The sequence below is a fragment of the Labrus bergylta genome, chromosome 24, assembly GCF_963930695.1.
Source record: "Labrus bergylta chromosome 24, fLabBer1.1, whole genome shotgun sequence".
Lineage (NCBI taxonomy): Eukaryota > Metazoa > Chordata > Actinopteri > Labriformes > Labridae > Labrus > Labrus bergylta.
This window is the reverse complement of record NC_089218.1, coordinates 11,969,377-11,989,440: the sequence shown is the minus strand read 5'-3', so window position 1 is coordinate 11,989,440 and position 20,064 is coordinate 11,969,377. Positions and strand designations below refer to the sequence as shown.

The following is a 20,064-nucleotide window of genomic DNA, read 5'->3' as shown; positions in this document are numbered from 1 at the left end:
GAAAAGATCATTCTTTTAAGCAGAAAGGAGTATGAAGCTGCTTTCTTGTCTGCACGCTGTTTGCACTGGTTATGTGATATAAACACAGTATGGAATTTCCCTGACTCAAACCTGAATTCGCACATCAGTTTACCCCGACTTCTCACATAATTTTACGAGGAGGCAGAATAAGGGTAACTTGAAACAGTGTTTAAGTATGATATTCTGTCTTTGTCTGTTTTCAAACTTGATCCTACCATCCAACACTTTAAGTAAAGTAAAAGGATAATAATTTCATAAAAAGTCTATTTCATGGAATTGAAAGACTACCCAGTGATAAAGACACACATGCTAACCTGTGGGCAAATGAGCAGCACAGAGCAGTATTTGGTGCCTGGGCAGAAGGGCAGGTAGTGGATGATCAGAGAGTCTTCTTGGCCTGACTTCAGATGAACACTCCTCGCTGCACTCAGGAAGTCGCTGTCTTCAACATCTGGGAACACACCCAGAAATGAGACACATATGAAGACAGTCGACACAAAGGAGCTTAAAAAGTAATTATGGCATTTCCTATGTGTATGCGTTTGGTGCTTACCGAGATCTGAGGGTTTCCCTTCCATTCCCTCCCCACAGCTCTTGTCTGAAGTAATCTTCTCTACACTGAAAGAGGGAGGCGGAGGAAGAAAATCATCATCATTCATAGATAATGGATATCAGACTACACACTTATTCAGGTGCACCTCAGATGAACCTCAGAGTATATGTCAAATCCATAAAGTCGATTCCTGATTAGGAGGAGGAGCTGGAATGTTTGGCTTTGAAGAAGTCTCGAGGGGCAGAGTTGCATGCTAACCAGCTACTCTTAATGACAACCCAGTACTCTCCTGAGGATGGAGCCTTTACCTTATCTCACATTCAGAAGCTGTGACGAATAGGGGGAACTCCCTGTCTTTTTCACAAATAAAATCTTCTGATTCAGTTACTGTAAAACATCTATATGCAGATAATTTGATGTATTATCCTGCTTTCATTTGTAACTAGCTAGGAACATTTTCTTAGATCTGTCAAAAAGTAAAAGAAATCTGACAACCCTCCCTTCAAAAGCTGCCAAACTTTTCAGTGTCAGTCTATTCCTTTCACTTTGTGTGTACAATGTGGATCTTCAGTGTGTGTCTCAACAGAGCGTGTTTTACTTGGTCTTGGATGAGGCCTGTTGAACCAGGCTGTCTCTTTTTTCAGGCTCCAGTGGGTTGAACAGAGACTCCACCAGCACCACCCTAGTCAAACACACACAAGTTTAAGCTCAAAGTTTCAGATTTATAGTCTCTATAACTCTCTAAAATGGGTATATACCTTTAAAGTTTGTTGTTTTTTTGGATTTTTATAGAGCGTTTTTTCATTTTAAACCTCTTATTCTAAACTGTCACAGCTTGTATACATGCAGACACCTACCTGAACATAGCCTCATTGCTGAACCGGTTGGTTATTGGCATTTCGATCACTTTCAGCTGATAGCTTGGAGATTTGCACTTGACAGTTTTCTAAAGACAGACGATAGGAAGCAAACAGTCATATGACCAAGTTTTAAGTAGCCATCCGTTTAAAATAAAAGCAGTTAGCATGTCTAGATAGACCAAAAGTTAGGTGAATATAACATTTCAGATACTGAGAATGTCATAATTAGGTTTCAAATCCCTATGACTACGTTCATGTTTTGTACAGTTTTTGGTCAGAAAGCAGGCAAACATCTATGTTAACACTTCAAAATGTTACATTATCAATCCACCCAATAGTTTATCACACTTACTGTGGGTTTAATGTGGCTGACATGGGTCTTCAGATTAAAGGTGAGTGAGGTGCTGCACAGGCCAACAGGAGGGCTGGAGATGAAAAGCAGGACTGCCTCCTTGGGCTGCATGAAGGAGCAGCTGTACTGGACGGTCACTTCAGTGCTTGCCCTGAAATCAACATTCAACAGCAAACTTTTTAAGCCTCGAAAGGGATATATAGTCTACTGAACGACCTCTTGTTTCAGGGCAATGACAATGATGAATTAGCAGAATTTGAATGCTAATTCTGCATAAAGGCAGGGTGCTTAATAAAAGAAAGTATGGCTAAGAGTTAAGCTGAGGATTCAAAATAGGACATGGGTTATTTTTATAGAAAGGCTTCACTTGAGACCAAAACTGGTAGATTTTAATGAGCCACGGTCTCCAGGCAGAGCTAAATTTACTTAACTTGGACACTGAGCTTAATCAGTCAAAGAGACTTTTTTGCTTTCTTTTCAGTGCTCAGGTCAGCCCGACACAAGTTATTTTGTAAGTACAGATGCAAAGACAGCAGTTCTTTACTAACGATACCAGTTTTAGAGAGGAGGTTGCTGTTGATGCACACTACAAGGCATGCACCAGTGTTTCATAATTAGAATTTCATCGCACAACACTCCTCTTTTTGCATGATAATTTATGCTTTAACCTGGAAAAAAATGCCTGTAAATAGTTCATTTGAGATGTGTCCTGAGTGAACTGCATACAAATTGGGTTCTAAATCAAAGTGGAGATAATGCAAATTTTAGTAAGTCAACCTAAGCAGGAATACTTCAGTCTGAATTCCCATACAGTGATGTGCATAATACAAAACCAGAATTGACTTTCTTTCATCTAGGGTTAGCAGATTAAGTTCCATTATTACCATACAAACAGGTAAATGCACAATAGTCTTTTTGAAATCTAAGGGGAAAGGCGAAAGTCGTGAGTGAAATGTGAGAACAATTTCTGTAAGCTCAACTTATAACAATCAACTTTTGTGCAACTCTTCGTTTGGTCTTGTACATTTTAAATGTTTCTTCTGTTTTGTATATCATGAAACTAATTCTTCCACATTTTTCAAACTAAATATCTCTTATTAAAGTTAGCATGCCTCTGAGGCTTAGGTAATATTTGCACAAACATGTATGGTCCATTTTAACAACAAACTTGAATCTTTACCAGTCCAAAAAGTCTGTTTCCATTCTTTACTCAGTTATCATGTGTAGCCAGTCGTCTTGTTTATAGGTTTAAAAGAGGTATGACACTGCCTGGATTCTAAGTCCCTAGTTGGTAGGATTGTTCATAAAGAGCTGGTTCTGCCTGTAGTGGAGCACCACCTAACAACTTTTGAACTTTTCCAAAACGTCTTAAAACAATTTGTGAGGGCAGGGGAGGCTCGAAGGTAACTGGTTCATCCAAAGATAATTAGGCTGATGATAATAATAACATACAACATATTTTATATTTAACCGTATTCATTCAATCTGGGGAAACTGTTCTGTACTGTACACTTGCATGCTACCTTTTACAAAACTGTATTGAGATTTACATTTTGTAGGTAAAGAGCATACTTTGGAGGAATGGTGACAGTAGATCCACCAGGAAGGGAGAAGAGATGGGCATCCTCTCCTAAAAGGAAGAGCTGGTATTTTACAGGCTTAGAGGATGGGCTTTTTAGACGCACCTGTAGTGCACAAACACACAAAGACAAAAAGAAGTAGCTGTTTGTTTATACATATAAAAGAAGGAGAGTACAGCCACAAAAACACAGACACATGCTGCTGCCAGAAAACAATTTAAAAATGAAATCCATCTAGCTTAGCAGAGACAAACTGACATCTGTTTTTTGTCTTGTAATGTGGCTTAAACCTGACATTGTGCATCATTACCCAAATCTATGTTTGTCTGTTTTTGTAATCCTGTTAGTGTGTGCGTGGCTGCATCTATAATCCTATTAATGTATGTGTGTGTGCCTATAATCCTGTTAATGTGTGTCAGCCCAGTGGCAGTATTTGTGCGTTTCTGTGTGTGTGTCATTATCTGTCCAGGAGGCTATTATCCAAGCTGTTTCACTTTCAATGTGGTCATGAATTTGATATACAAGGCAGGTAGTTTAATTTTTATTTGGGTGACTTTTAAGACCAAAGTTGATACTGTGTGTGTCTGTGTGTGTGTGTGGGCTACCTGCTTAGTGAAGGTGCTGTGCAGGCTTCCTGAGAGAGTGATGGTGTGCAGAGGCAGGTACTGAGGCAGCCTCTCATACAAGTGAACACACAGCATTACCATCTGCACTGGGTTTGGGTCTGACAAGTCTGTGGGCTGAACACATCACACACAGTCAGATACAGAGGCACACAGCATAAAAGGTTGCCTAATCTTTGAAAGAATGACAGTGACATATTTTACGCCTCCACTTATGCCTAAGAGAAACTCTTTTTGTAAAACCACATTTTGACACAAGTAGATTGAACATAATTGCGCTGACAAGTTTCTTTCCAGTATGTCTGTCAAGTGTTGGAATATAAAGTCAAGTGATATTAAACAACTTGGAAGTTTAAATGCATTAAAACTGTCCACTTCGCCTTTTAAATAAAAGTAATACTAATTGTATTTCATAATGAAAGCTTCAGTTTCAGCTTTAACTTAAAGCTATAGATCGAATATATTTGCCTAAGAGGAACACTGATTGAACTCATCAGTGAGTGTTCAAGCTGTTAGGAATACTACTTCAAATGTGAAAGAAGTTGTGCATAGCCTTTAGTGGAGAGAGATTGTGTAGTCTGATAGATGTCCTTAAATTATGTCAACTGAGTCAGCATTGGGGTTGAAGAATTCAAGTTTGAAAATGAAAATAACTGTGTGGAGTTACAAAGAAGATAACTTCCCAAGGTCACTCTGCTTATCAATTGAGTTTGTGGCTTTTGACTCCAGGAAGCATTAATTGTTGCAATCAGAACACAAAGAGACTTTAATAACATTATAGAAGCACAATGTTTAATTATTCAAGTACAATCCAAAAATATTCAGAGCAGATATCTTAAATCTGAATCTGTGTGTGTGTGTGTGTGTGTGTGTGTGTGTGTACGCGCGTGCATGTGTTGTTATAAAACAATGTGCAAATACATGGGGTTGACAAAGGAAGGGGAAACACTGATTGATTCTCACATTTGTTATACCTGACCCGGAGCTAAACCTGAAAACTAACTTGGTTGAATAAGTATTTTTGGTAACTGAGGTCAGACATTTTTCCTTTTTTTTTTTTAAAGGAAATAGTCTCATATTACTGACATAAACTAGGTGACCTGGTTATCTAAATGTGCAACACAAAAACCCAGTCCTGTCTGATATTTACCTGTATATCCAGGTTAAGACGAAGTGCAGTTAAGGCCTGCACAACAATGATATTGTTGTGAAGAATCTGCTCCAGGTTGCTAGTCATGGTGTACATCCTTTGGAAGTGGCTGCAGATCTAATTCGGGACACAGTGGTTAAGTGGAATTAGATGACAAGATTTATCTGTAGCCCCACATGTTTCATTTGGATAATATTTCTATTTTCTCTGGCATTTGGTTGTGTATTTCCCATGGCTTAGTACCAATACATGCTCTGTAAAACAAGTTTTTGGCTTGCAAAAGGTTTAAACTTTAGGTTTTGACAGATGATTTTAGGATTGAGACAAATTTCCCTATCAGACCCTTGCAGGAAAAACTCCACTACTAAAATACAGAGTGAATAGCACTCTCTCCCTTAGACGCTAACATGCACACACAAAAAGGTGCTTAGAATGATAAGAGGTTCAACTAATCTTGTTCAGGACTAATTGCGTCCTCATCACATCAATCAGAGTGCCACTTACAGACATTAACCACCATCCCTCATTGACTTACACACACATTAAAGAGGGTTTGCACACAAAATGAACAGACACGCTCATGCGCACACACTGACCAGGTACGGGCAGTAGGAAGCAAGCAGAGCAGCAAGTACCAGCCCATCTGTCAAGTCCAGGTCGAAATTCACGATCCAGCGAGCTGATGGGACATTACCTGCAAACCATTACCAGGAAGAAATTACTGCAGATCAGTAATACATATCAGGCATCAAAAGGTACTGACACATCTTGCCTAAAGCCTTGCATGAACATAAAAGTATGTTACAAGTGGTGAGGAAATGTTTCCACAGGGTTGACCTGAATTCAGAAAGTATGAAATGCAGTTGTTTCACATATTGGAAAAAAGTAGCAAAGTTTGTAAAGTTACAGAACCACTTAACCGAACCACCAAATAAAATAACCATCCCAAAAGTTGTGAAAGAAGCTGCAAAAGTTCAATAGACATTGGAAAGAATATGCATAAAATGTATCTATATTAATTCCAAATGTTGGTTAATATTTAAAATGATAAGGGGAAGAGCTTCAGAAACAGATTAAGAAGTATATTACAACTATACTTACTAGAACAGAGTGAAACAATAAAATCCTCCTGGGTTTCTAAAAACATTCTACTCTGTTGCGTCTGGATCAGGAACTGCTCTCTTAAAGAATTTATAGCCCTAAGTCCTTATAGAGATGGTTCTAGTGTAAAAACCTTTTAGCTGATGGTCTTAAATTATTGATATAATTAGAATCCAATTTAAACAAAGATAGAAACCACAAAAAGTACACTTGCTAGTATGTAGGGGTTGCATAGAGTGGAGCCTCTTCTGCAATAAAAGATCTTTGATCGCGTACAGACGTGTGTACATGTTATGTGTTCCACCTTTTTCCCACACAGTCTCCCTCATGCCCAGGTAGTGTATGTTGAGCCAAGAGAGTAACTGGAGTTCCCACGATGAATAAATGTTACTGTTCAGTGGCTGTGAGCTGATTTGGAAGTCTTCATGCTTCAGATTTGCATTCAGACCACTTTGTGACACGCGACATAATACCAGCACCTGAAATAAATTACAAGATCAGGTTACTGCAAGACCACTGCCTGGAAGAGAGAGAAATACATAAGGGAGAGAAAGCCAACGGATAAAATGTACAAGGGATTAACAAAGGAAAATTGTACTTCGATCATATTGCACAGATAGATATCAAAGAAAAGCCAGTGTTATGGTACTGAGATGAACAGTTTATAATGTCAGAGGAAACATAGAGAGAGTCAGAAGAGTTTTACACCTTGTATATTTGCAGCAGCACATCAGTCCACGACCGTTTGCTCAGAGACTCATAGTCAACACTGCCGTAGTCCAGACTGTTTCCATCCTCATTAGCCTGAGAGAAATACACACATGGAAGTCAAGACGACAAGACACTCCAGATATGCACACGTTTAAGTAAAAGACAGTAATCATAGGATGGAGTTTTCACTGCTAAAGCAATTGCAATTGTTTCCTGTCTTTAAATGATCAAAAACTTGATTTAAAGGACATACTATTTGATATACATGGTGCAGGTCTAAGATTTCATTGTTGAGTGTGTGTATTTACTTGCGGTAAGCACCAGTGTTTGAACTCCTGTATGTCCAGCAAGTACTCTGGTCTAATGTGACAAAGGCAGGCTCCTTGCACCCTGAACACAGAGTTACAGTCTTGGGTATTTTACATCAACATTCCTTACAGCTTTACTAAAGGCATTTTCACACATGCACTCCTGAGCATTTCTAGCAATGTATTTTGCTGCTGAAGTCTTTGGTAATAATAATAAATAATAATAATAATACATTTTATTTATAAGCGCTTTTAAAAAACTCAAAGACACTTTACAATAGTTAAAAACAGAAAGAACAGCACAGTAAGGACAGACTAACAGACATTGCAACATTACACACAAATCATAAAGATAACAACAATAAATGTAAAACAACAGAAAACAGGAAATACATCACAATCATACATTAAAAGCTTGTTTGAAGAGGTGAGTTTTGATCAGTGATTTGAAAGTAGGAGGGTCGGTGCAGTGTGACCATGAATAACTACTGTGTGTGAGATTCTCGATCTTTATTCACACAAGTAAATACACACAATACAGATTTTTTATTTTTAAGAATAGGACACCAATACATTACTTAAAGATTAGAATTGCATGTCTTAAATGGCAGAGGTCAAACATGTCTGTTGCATTGTAAAGGTGTGTAAGGCCTACCTTAGAAAAGCAAGCATAGCTTCATGCTGTTGTAGCAGCTGCTTGGTGCGCTTGTCTATATCATTGGAAAACGCCTGACAGTGAGAAATCCCAGGAATCTGTTTGCCAGTCAAGTGATGAAGCATGTCCACTACAGACCTAGACACAACAACACAATAAAGTTACGTCTCCTGCAACCGCAGACAGATCGATGCCACTACAGTTAGAAAATTAAATCCCGACTGAGCTTCAGTTCAGGTACAATCTATTATTTTCCTTGACCCTATTTTAGCTCTCTAAGATTTCATAATCTATAAAAACCTGAGAAACATTCCCGTTCCCATTTAAAAAAAACATTATTTGCACACGAGGGCCCTTGTTTATCCTTAAGTTCCCCATATACATAAATGTAGCATCCAGCAGGCAGAAGCTGCTTTAAGGTGCTTTATATTACTTTGTATCATAGTTTTTTTAAACAGATTTAAACATGCAGTTATGTTATATTTTATCATGATCTAAATTTGACTCTGCAGTTTAAAGTTAATTCATTTACAAACTACACCCTCCATATTTGTCTAAGCGCACCTGGAGTCTTTGTTTTGACTGACTCGAAAGGACCGTCCACTGGAATGATTTGTTTGAATTTTTGACACATTTCTGGTGAAAAACAGGAGGAATACGTTAAAACTGAAGTCCCTAAAAGTTAAAATCCTCTGACATTAACATGCCTCTAATTGCGGCTGCTGAACTTAACTACTGAGTTTTACCTTCTGAGTGTGTGTGGTACAGAGATAGGAAGTGGCCCACCCGGCCACCCAAAGAGGCTAAACCACCTCTCTACAGCCATCAACACATTCTGGTAATAAAGTCCTTCTTCTGAGTTGGCCGCAGGGAATTCTGGGACGCCAAAATTGGTTGGGGTGTCTGTGTTTGGAAAGATGTCTGTATCCCTGCTGCCCTGGCTGCTTACACTTCCACTGCAAGGAAGGGAGTCTGAGGAGGACAGATACATACACAGTGGGGACTTTAAACAAAATACTGCTGAAATAAAGGTATAAACATTCAAACATTAACAGATATTTAAACATATCATACACATACACTCTTTGTAACGGAGAGCAGCGCACAGCTGAGTGCGGGCATTGTTTACACACGTGATCAGCTGATGGCGCTCTCCAAGGTGCTACTGCCCGGGGCAAGGCCTGTAATTCCGGGGGAGCTGAGGAGGCGACGCCGGGGTTGCAGAGCTGGAGCTAAGAGAAGCGCTAAGAAGAGAAAACATAAGCCTTCTGTACCAGCGGTGATTATGGGGAACATGAGGTCTTTGGGCAATAAGACGGATGAACTCGACGCGCTTGTTCGGCACCAGTGGGAATACCGCCAGTGCAGTATTATGTGCTTCACGGAGACATGGCTGCACTCGGACATCCAGGACCACAGCGTGGCGGTACCCGGCTTCAGGACTTTTCGGGCGGACAGGGACGTTATTAAGAGCGGTAAGAAGAAAGGTGGAGGGATTGCACTGTATGTGAGTGAGAGATGGTGTGATCCTGGCCATGTTAGTGTGAAGGAACATCTCTGCACCCCGGACATTGAACTGTTAGCTGTTGGAATGCGCCCATATTACCTGCCCAGGGAATTCACGTACGCCATTGTTATAGCTGTTTACATCTCACCGTCAGCTGATGCCGAGTCTGCGAGTGATGCCATTCACTCTACTGTTTCACAGCTTCAAACTAAGCATCCAAATGCTTTTGTTGCCATTACTGGGGACTTCAATCATGTAAAAATGGACAAAACACTACCCACTTTTCATCAATATGTTAACCTTCCAACTAGAGAAAATAAAACACTGGACCTTCTGTATGCTAATGTTAAGGAAGCATACAGTACCACTGCCCTTCCCCCCTGGGCAGATCAGACCACAACCTGTCCCACTGACACCAGAGTATATCCCCCTGGTCCAAAGACAGCCTCTGACCACAAGGACTGTTAGGGGGTGCAGACAGGAGAGCAACGAGGCACTGCAGGACTGCTTTGAGTCCACAGACTGGGATGTACTCTGCGAGTCACATGGAGAGGACATTAACAGCATGACTGACTGCATCACAGAATACATAAAATTCTGTGAAAACACTGCTTTACCGGCCCGGACTGTACGCTGTTTTCCTAACAACAAACCCTGGATCACCAGTGACCTGAAAGCCCTTCTCAACAAAAAGAAACAAGCCTTCAGGTCTGGAAACAGGGAGGAGCTGAAAAGGATACAGCACGATCTGATGGAAAAGCTGAGGGAGTGCAAGGACTCATACAGGAGAAAGCTGGAGGCCAAACTCCATCAGAACAACGTGAGGGATGTGTGGACTGGAATGAGGGAAATCACTGGTTTCAAAGGGAGAGAAAGACAACATTCTGGCAGCCTGGAGAGGGCGAATGAGCTAAACCTGTTCTTCAACAGGTTTAGTGCACAGCCTTCATCTGCCACTCCCACCTCAAACAACACCCCTGTACTTCACACCTCCCTGTCTCCCTCTGTATTTTCTCCCTCCCCCCAACCCACCTCAAACAACACCCCTGTACTTCACACCTTACAGCCTCCCTTTGTATTTTCTCCCTCCCCCCAACCCTCCCCCATGGTGAACTCTTTGGACTCTGGCCCCGCACCACAGGAATGCACTTCCCCCTCTGAGGTGAATTGCTCCATCCCCCCAACTCTAACAACTGGCTAGGTGAAGAGACAGCCGGAGAAACTAAACATTAGCAAGGCTCCAGGCCTGGACGGCATCAGCCCAAGGGTTCTGAAGACCTGCGCCAGCCAGCTGTCTGAGATTCTGCAACACCTCTTCAACCTGAGTCTGAGCCAGGAGAGGATACCGGTGCTGTGGAAAACGTCCTGCTTGGTCCCGGCCCCAAAGAAGACGACACCATCTGATCTCAAGAACTATCGACCAGTGGCTCTCACATCTTGGGTGATGAAAGTGTTGAAGAGGCTCGTCTTGACCCACCTCAGGCCGCAGGTGAAACCATCCCTTGACCCTGTACAATTTTCCTACCAGCCACACCTGGGAGTGGATGATGCCATCATCTACCTGCTGCAGCGTGCTCACTCACATCTGGAGGGAAACGGCTGCACTGTGAGAATCACTTTTTTAGATTTCTCCAGTGCATTCAACACCATCCAGCCACAACTGCTGGAAGAGAAGCTGCAGTTGATGGGTGTGGACTCGTCCATCAACACCTGGATTACTGACTACCTGACAGACAGACCACAGTTTGTCCGACTTGGCAGTGTTCAGTCTGGAACGGTGGAGAGCAGTACAGGAGCTCCACAGGGGACTGTGCTGTCTCCTTTCCTTTTCACCTTGTACACCTCTGACTTTCAGTACAACTCCAGGTCATACCACTTGCAGAAGTTTTCTGGAGACTCTGCGGTGGTTGGGTGTATAAGTGATGGGAAAGAGGGGGAATACAGAGAGCTGGTGGATAACTTTGTGGCGTGGAAAGGAAGAAATCACCAGGGAGATGGTGATCGACTTCAGAAGGAAGAGGACAGAGACACCACCGCTGTGCATCCTGGGAGAGGACGTGTCTGTGGTGGAGGAGCACAAGTACCTGGGTGTCAACATAGACAACAAACTGAACTGGAAGGCCAACACTCAGGCTGTGTACAAGAAGGGGATGAGCCGACTCTACTTTCTGAGGAAGCTAAGATCCTTCAACGTGTGCAGCAAGATGTTGGAGATCTTCTATCAGTCTGTTGTGGCCAGTGCACTGTTCTCTGCTGTGGTCTGCTGGGGGAGCAGCATTGAAGCTGGTGACACTAAGAGACTGGACAAACTCATTAAGAAGGCCTGCTCTGTGATAGGCTGCAAGCTGGACTCTTTTGTAGTGGTGACAGAGAGGAGGACTCTTAACAAACTGTTATCCATTATGGATAATCCTGATCACCCTCTGCACACCCTACTGGACAAACAGCGGAGCAGCTTCTCCAACAGACTGATACAACTCCGCTGTCACAAGGACAGATACAAGAAATCTTTCTTACCGAAGGCCATAACTCTGTACAACAGCTCACCTCATGCGAGCAGAGAACTGTCATCATGATAATATCTGTCTCTCCATACTGTCATCTGTTCTGCACATGTTAAATTTACAAATTATCCCTGCAGTCATGTTCACTTCATTTGGCTGTCTACTCGCCGTTATATTGTATAGTTTCTGCTTATAATATGTCTACACTCATGCACTTTAACTTATGTCAATACTGTCCATTTACTACTCTGTTTTTGCACATTTACATTTAATCTTTCATATTTAATTAACAACCATTTACAACTCTGTTTTTGCACATTTACATTTAATCTTTCATATTTAATTTATAACCATCTACGACTCTGTTTTTGCACATTTACATTCAATCTTCCATATTTAATCTACCTATTTAAGACTAGTAATGCTTAGTTAAATCCTGGTTGTATATATTCACATTCTTATTTTTGATATCTTTTAGTACTTATTTACTTTGTAGTTAATATCATATTGTGTTTCGATTGCTAACATTGTGTTTTTTTACTCATATTGTGTGTTGGATAACCTGCTGCTGTAACGCCACAATTTCCCAGTTTGGGATCAATAAAGTAATTCTATTCTATTCTATTCTATACTATTCTATTCTATATGACACAAACATACAGTGAATCTTACTGACCTGAGACTGAGGTCTTGTTTGTTGAGCTGTTGTGATCAAACGATGATGAGGAGGATGAATTCGGACCAGGTGCAGGACTTGGAGTGTAATAATTCTGAAGGATGGCCTCAACAGCTGTGGCCCCTGTATGACAGTGACACATAAACCAATCAGATGCATTAAGAAAGATATTGGATAAAGTTTCACAGCTGCAAAATGGTTATAATCCCCCCAGCACATACATGGCAGGATTGTGCCATGTATGTGCACTTGTTTGTGATATACAGTACCAGTCTTGAGAACTATCTGTTGATCAGATCGGTGCAGGCCCATGTAATGCCAGACTGTCAATTGGCTATTGTCAGCAATGGCACACAGTTTGACCTTAAATCTACAGAGAAAGAGAGGAAGGTCAGATTTAAGAGAAAAGCAGAAAAACAGTTGGAATCAATGTTTTAATGTGTATGTGTTTTAATGAAAAGGTGAGTAATAATAAAAAATACTGTTGATTTTTTGGATTATTTGACAACATGAGACACTAGAGTAACCCTTTAATAAATGTTGTTGAGGTGAAGGAGAACTACATGGGTTTTAACCCTGCCATTGCCAGGGAAAATGCAAAAAGAGAAAGCCTATGCTTGGAATTAGGTTGAAGCAATATTTTTACAGCAAATTTTCTGTGCAGCTGATTACAAAAGATAATACTTAAGGGGTAAAGAAGAGGAATAGAAACTAGTGGGCAAAACAAATCAAATGGAGATATAATGGCAGGACTATTTCTGTTTGAGAGCTGGATGAAGAAAGAAAGTAGGCAAAAAAACAACAAATATATCAGAATAAAAGATATATGGGGCATTTACCTGTTGTGCAGGTGGTCAGTGAAGGTGATAGTTGTGCAGATGGACAGTGGGGTGGCAGAACAGAAGAACACATTGCAGATAACCTGACCCTGCTTTTGGGCAGGGAAGGTGCTACCCTCTGGAAATATGACGGACACAGGTTGCATTGTTGTTCCATCCTCCAGTTTCACCTCATTCACTTCAGCTGTTACAGTAGTTCCGCTGCAAAGGTGGATTAACAGGTATATTGATCGCACTGGTATAAAGGACACAGCCAACTTTTTTGATGACCAATTTGGTTTTAAAAGTCTTAAAAAGTTTTATATAACAGATTTTACGGTCTATAGATCTATAATGAAAATTTATCCTTTAGATAGGCTGATGACAAATTTGTAGTGAAAAAATTACAGCAAAATCTGTCAATCTATTGATGTTTAAACTGTGAAGCTATTTATATTTGACATGGGAAAATTAAATGCAAAACGTTCAGCTGAGTGAGTCTGAGCTCAAATCTTTAATTCAACCTTCGTGCTCCCATGTAACATTATAGATAACATCATGCCGTTGGGAATATGTCTGTATTACTATACGTAATTTAAATTCTAATATTCTTTTAACATTTTTAAAAATGTTTTAAGATAACAAAGTGTAAGGAGAGCCTTAGGACCTTAGGACTATGTTCCCCTGCTCAGTAAAAGCAATGTGGGTCAGAACATGCTGTCAGAACTGTAAATGGTGCAGCCAGATTGCTGTCTACTGTGAAATCTGAATAACAATGTAAACCACAGAGGAGTGAGGATTAGCTTTTTGGCTTACAATGTAAGTGAAATCTAACATGAGCACAGGCCTGCCAGTAAATGAGTCCTGGCTTGATTGATAGAAATCCCACTGAAATGAATAAATCAGTTTATGTTCCTGTGTTTACTTTGCATCCATTTAGCTCCAATGGCTCAACACAGCTGCTAAATTACCACCAGCTGAAAAAAAATGTAAACACAATAAAAATGCATCAATGTTATTGCTCCACTTAGCCAAAACACAGATGACAACAACTGTGATCGTAAAGCAGTTGTGTAGGCGTTGTGATCCAAAGTGAACCATTCATGAGTAAATTAAAGAGTTTTTGGCCTGTGGAAAACAGAAAACATTTGTGTTTGTGAGTGTGTGCATGTGTAAACCTACCTAGGATATCCAGAAGCGAGCAGGGTGACTGTGGCACTTGCACTGGTTTGCAGAGGTACAGCTGTGAGGAGGATCTGAGGGGGATGGATGGTGATACGAGGAAGCTTGCGAGTAATAGTGATGGACAGCTTTCTATAGGGTTGATGTTCCCCCTGTCCTCCAGTCTCTTCACTTCCCTCGTCTCCCAGGTAAAGAGGGAGCGATAGTTTGGTCATGTTTCCAGACCCTTGAAGAAGAAAATGTACAAATCAAATTGTGGTGGTGCTATCAAAAGCTATTCAATCAGTGAACATGACACCTTCTTATATCAGCCTCTAGCTTTATTCATTTATTTTATTCCACTTTTATTGTACATTTTTTCATCCATCTGACATGTAATCACACAGGGGAAAAAAGGTTGTTTTCCAATTATGGTTTTCATTCCAACTTGACAGAAGAAAGATTAATAAGTGGTTCTTACTGTAATACTGTAATACAACATAGTCAGTTGCCTATATTTAAGGCCTTTGCATTACTATGCTCACTCTCTCTACAGCATTTAAAGGTAGCAGGTGTCTCCTCCATCTGCAGTCTTAAACTGGTGTGAGCAACATTGATTCAAAACAAATCGGCTCGTTAAATTTTCTGCAAAAAGCACCAGACTGTTGCAAAGTAATCACAAAAAGCTTATGTGCACATCAAACTGGTCAGTTTGGGCATTACTGACAGAACACAAAGTCCCATGAAAACTGCAGAGTGATCAGAACATCTCTCTCTGCTACAAACTCCCTGAGGTCTGTCCTACACTCTCAGTCCCTCTCGTGTATGACAGTGAGATCGATTCAAGTCCATTGGTAAAATTTATGATAAAAAATGTATGACTACAGGTCTGACAGAAGTTTCAACTAAGTTTTCTCTGTATGCTCTCTACATTTCATATTAACTAAATATAGATTTAGTTTATGTTTTGACCCATGTTAAACTATCATCTGAGGGATGTTACACTTAATTTGACAGTAAAATATGATGTACATTATTTGTGTGTTTTGAAGTGGGAAAGAATTCTGAACAAAGGATAGTAAATGTAGATTTTTTCAATCACTTCTCACCTTCTCTGATTGAGTCTGGGCTGATGATGACAACCAAACAAATGGACTGTCCGGGCTCCAGGCATCCTGATGTTGGAGACACTGTACATGCATGTAGCTCCCCCTCTCTTCCGTTCTCTGTCCGTACTGCTACTGCACTGCAGTCAAACCACCAGCTGACATGCTCCCTGACACCTCCACGCCAAAACACACTCTCTTTACACACTGCTTTCAGCTCCACTGTCTGCAGAGAGAGAGACGAGTTAGGGGCAGAAAAGAAAAGAAACAGACAGCAGAAACACAGATACACACACCTAGGTGACATGTAGAAACGATAAAGAAAACAACAAAGATGAAAAGAGAAGCAAGGGATTGGATTTCAAAGTTTTGAAAAGCCTATGAAGATGGAGAGAGGGGAAAAACATGGGAAAGGAGGGAGGAAAGAAAATGACGCAGGTATACCTTAGTGTTGTCAGACTCTGGTTCCACATGGAACTGTAGACTAGAAGGGGATATTTCCAGTGGGGCACACAGCACTAAAAATACACAAAAAATCGTAGGGAAATAATAAATTGAACTCAGGAAAAATAAAACGAAATGAAAAAATTTGTTCTGTGCAAAAATGGTGTAACAAACACAGAAATATATATTGAACAGTGTTTAAAGTAGTTAGCCATCACAACAACTGTGGCTTCACATTAATGACACTACCTGTGGCCTGTATGTGATGTGACTTTTGTGTCACCATGGTGACAGACCGAGGATGAGATTTGACGCCATGGTGCCTGCTGCCAGCTGTCAGCGAGGAGGAGGTGGAGGAGGAGGAGGGTGGAGTGGGGAAAGGAGGAAAAGAAGCAGCATGCCTTCTCACTCCGTTGACCTTCAGTGGCAGGTCAAAGTCATAGCTCGCTGCCTGCAGGAAGACATCTCCTTGACTTTCCTTTTATACTTCTGTGACATTTTAAGATATCGCTTGTACAACCACACACATTTCACAGTTTTTTAAATGACTGAATCAAAATGGAAAGGCATTATGTAGTCTCTGCCAACACTAATAAGCTGTATAGAGATACAATTAAAGTTAACGGCAGCATCTCTACCACCTGCTACTGCTTGATTATCAGCTGCTAGAGATACAAGGTCAAACTCGCCACCTCTACCGTCCTCTGTATAAGGGGGATGTACTTTCACTGTGAAGGTGTGTAAGCTTGCAGCTGTAAATATTAGTAAGCTTTCTGTTAGGTTCATTAGTTTGGAAAAATAGAAACTGGAAAAGGATAAGAGATTGCAATAGAAGGCTTATTCACAACATTAATCTTTAAACCTGAGCATTTTATAAATGAACAGGACTGCACTATGTGAGGGAAATATGTCATGAGTATTAACATTGTTTAATACTGGGATAACTATATGTTGTGTGATAAATAAACAAAAATTAAAGAGTGCACATGAGCTATAACTCACTTCTATGTCTATTACTTTGCACAATATTCCTTCTAAATCATATACATCCAGATATTTCTTTATTCACCCCTAAATTGCGACAATGAATCTGAAGGTTAAGCTTCATCTGACGGCTCTAAAATGGTGTAAATGCAATGCATTGGTCAAAATCTCACTTGGGTGGGGGAGAAGACAAGGGAACAGTCCACTCTCTGGTAGCCTTGGACTTCCACAACAATCACACCTGGCTCCTTATCTGCTGACAAAAATCACACAAAGGAAAAAAACTCAGCAAACACAAAACAATCTAAGGACATATCACCTGCTTTCAACCAAATACCAAGTGTGTGATATGTTGCACTGTGTGTGATGCAAATGCATACTTGCTGAGGGCTGAGACAGCTGCAAAGAGAAGTCTGTGTATTCTGACAGGTCGAAGGTGACCCGGGCTTTAGCTGACGAGCAGTTTGTCAGAGCAAACGGAATCGCTCGCTTAGAACCAGCATAGACACCATGAAACTGGAAATGGGACTGAAAACAGGGAGGGGGAATGAAACACCAGCAGAGAATTAATAGTCTCAAAGATGAATGACTGAGAATGCAAAATATTGCATTTGATATAAGGCTTGAAAACAGTATTGTTGATCTTAAAGCACAAATGTTACTAACAAAACTGATTCCAGTTGTCCAGTCCAGACATCTAATTATTTGCCACCAAACATACAGAAAAGGTAAAAAAAGAAACAGTTCACATAGCTTAAACAGAGAGTGAAACAGGATAAAAAAAAACTGACTGTAAAGCCTCTGTTCTTCTTTTATCTATTAACTTTAACAAATGATGTACAAGCGATGTTTTTGAAGTTTCAGAACGCAGCAAAAGAATGAAATCTTGCTTTGGAAGCTTAGCTGCAGCAAATAAGAATACAAAAGAATAATATTCTGATTTGGAAAAGCGAAGACGTCCAAAAGCAGAATATCCTTGACTCCATTTCTTTCAAAGGTGCAACCCATGACGTCCCCAAAGAGACACACACACCTTCATACACTAAGTCAAGCACACTTGACTAAAAAAAATGATTTTTTTTTCTTCCAACTTACTTCTCCTATTTTTACTTAAATGCTTGTGTGATTTAACAAATTAGCTTTTTGCGGCAAGGGGCCAATATAGGATCAGTTTTACTGGTTCACATATAATGTTTGGTGAGTGCTGTGATTGTATCTGTTAAGATATCAACAGAAGGACCTTTCTTTCTTTATTGACTGCAGCTGAGAAAATGTTGCTAAAACCTGAACAAAGCTGACATATTCGACAGTTGGCTCACTCTCTCTGCAATCTTCTGAGATGTCAGTGATTAAGCAACAGCTGCTGTTAAGACAGCTTATGATGTTGTTTAGTTTCTACAAACTGCAATATGTCAGTGAAGGGAAGTCATGTGGGCAGATAATTGTGTGTTTTTCTTTCTGTCCTTCACTCTTGTTGAGATATTCATTTCTTTCTCTTCTCATCAACTTTTCTTACAATACATGCTGTACTTTCTAGAGAAACAGCTCAATGGACCACCTACACACAGCTCAGGATTCATATAATAGTTTTACTGTTGCCACAGACTCTGTTGCATTGTGGATATATATGATCATGTTCTCTCTGTTGGAACAAACTAAAGATCGCAGAAAACATTAAAGCTGCAAGACAAAGAGACGGAGAGGTACGCATATATGAAGTAGTTAAGACTTCATTAGAATGTCCTTAAAAACAGGTTGAGATAATAAGATATCACCAACGCAACTCTTTAGATAGTCTATTCAATGCTGCTGTATTGCTGTGTTGTCACTGGTTTTCTCCAACTCTGACATTGATCACACTATGGATAACCTCTGATAAATAAAAAGAACATTCCATGTTGACTTGACATTCCATAACAATTAGGATGACATGATAAAAAATAAATAACCAATAAAGCTGAGATCTCATTAATACATCCAAAGACTAAGTCCACTGGCTCTCCAAATTCTAACTGGGTTACCCAATGAAGTCCTGAATAGGCTTCAGTTCGTACCAAATACTTATTACCTACCTATACTTCTTCTTCTATCACTCGACTAAATATCACTGAAATCTCCTCCAAAATAACCCCTATTAACAAGAAATGCTCATAGGTGAGGACACCTCTTGGTCTGATGTTTCTGGGAACACTATTCCAGAGCAATGCATTAAGCTTTTGTGAAACTTCTTGTCCATAAAACTCATAAATGTCAAATTAATTTGATTTGTTTAACATTCTCTGGTTGCATTAATTATGTCTCTCACAATCTCTGATGAGACTACCATTGATAAATATTCAGGAGTTGCACTTTTTTCTTTTTTTTGGGAGATCTAAGTTCTTTTTCCTCTTGAAGAAAGTTTAATACGCTCCAGTCATGAGATACATCTCCAGTAGCTAGATTGAGATATATTGAATAGATTCGTCTTTTGCTTGCTGATGTTGGAAGATAAATGTTCATTTTTGCAATTACATTTACAGTAATGTCCGCTGTAGGCTTAAGCCTGTAATAAAGGAGTTAATACATCCTTTTATGAGAAGGAAATGCTACATGATTGGCTTTGTATGCCATCTCTTTCTTCTTTCTAGCCATTTTTATTGCTGTTGTTTGTCAGACCTAAAGAAAACTGTGCATAACACACACACACACACACACACACACACACACACACACACACACACACACGCACACACACACACACACACACACACACACACACAAACTCACCACACTGATGTCTACATTTGGAGGCTCCACTGATCCGCCCACTCTAAGCTCGATGGATTTCATGTTCCTCAGAGCTATCTGTAACAGACAAAACACAAGCATATTTATGGAAATTCCTCTCCTCTATTTTACCATTTTACCATTTTACCAACACAAAGATAAATCATCATCTCCTCTTCTTTCT

The 20,064-nt window shown here is 40.1% G+C and overlaps 1 protein-coding gene across 1 annotated transcript in view; it reads right to left on the bottom strand.

Annotated features, from left to right (window-relative positions):
* The window catches only part of LOC109998075 (cilia and flagella-associated protein 47), a 50,057-nt gene that overhangs the window by 20,487 nt on the left and 9,506 nt on the right, over positions 1-20,064 (bottom strand). Inside the window, 25 exon segments of the mRNA XM_065952276.1 lie at positions 336-472; positions 575-639; positions 1,173-1,256; positions 1,432-1,520; positions 1,787-1,937; positions 3,359-3,471; positions 3,972-4,106; positions 5,140-5,256; positions 5,736-5,833; positions 6,545-6,719; positions 6,949-7,044; positions 7,260-7,341; positions 7,915-8,052; positions 8,479-8,550; positions 8,661-8,886; positions 12,602-12,724; positions 12,871-12,971; positions 13,441-13,641; positions 14,602-14,827; positions 15,690-15,912; positions 16,131-16,204; positions 16,380-16,581; positions 17,288-17,370; positions 17,495-17,642; positions 19,881-19,958. Of these exon segments, the coding sequence (XP_065808348.1) occupies positions 336-472; positions 575-639; positions 1,173-1,256; positions 1,432-1,520; positions 1,787-1,937; positions 3,359-3,471; positions 3,972-4,106; positions 5,140-5,256; positions 5,736-5,833; positions 6,545-6,719; positions 6,949-7,044; positions 7,260-7,341; positions 7,915-8,052; positions 8,479-8,550; positions 8,661-8,886; positions 12,602-12,724; positions 12,871-12,971; positions 13,441-13,641; positions 14,602-14,827; positions 15,690-15,912; positions 16,131-16,204; positions 16,380-16,581; positions 17,288-17,370; positions 17,495-17,642; positions 19,881-19,958 (3,237 nt within the window).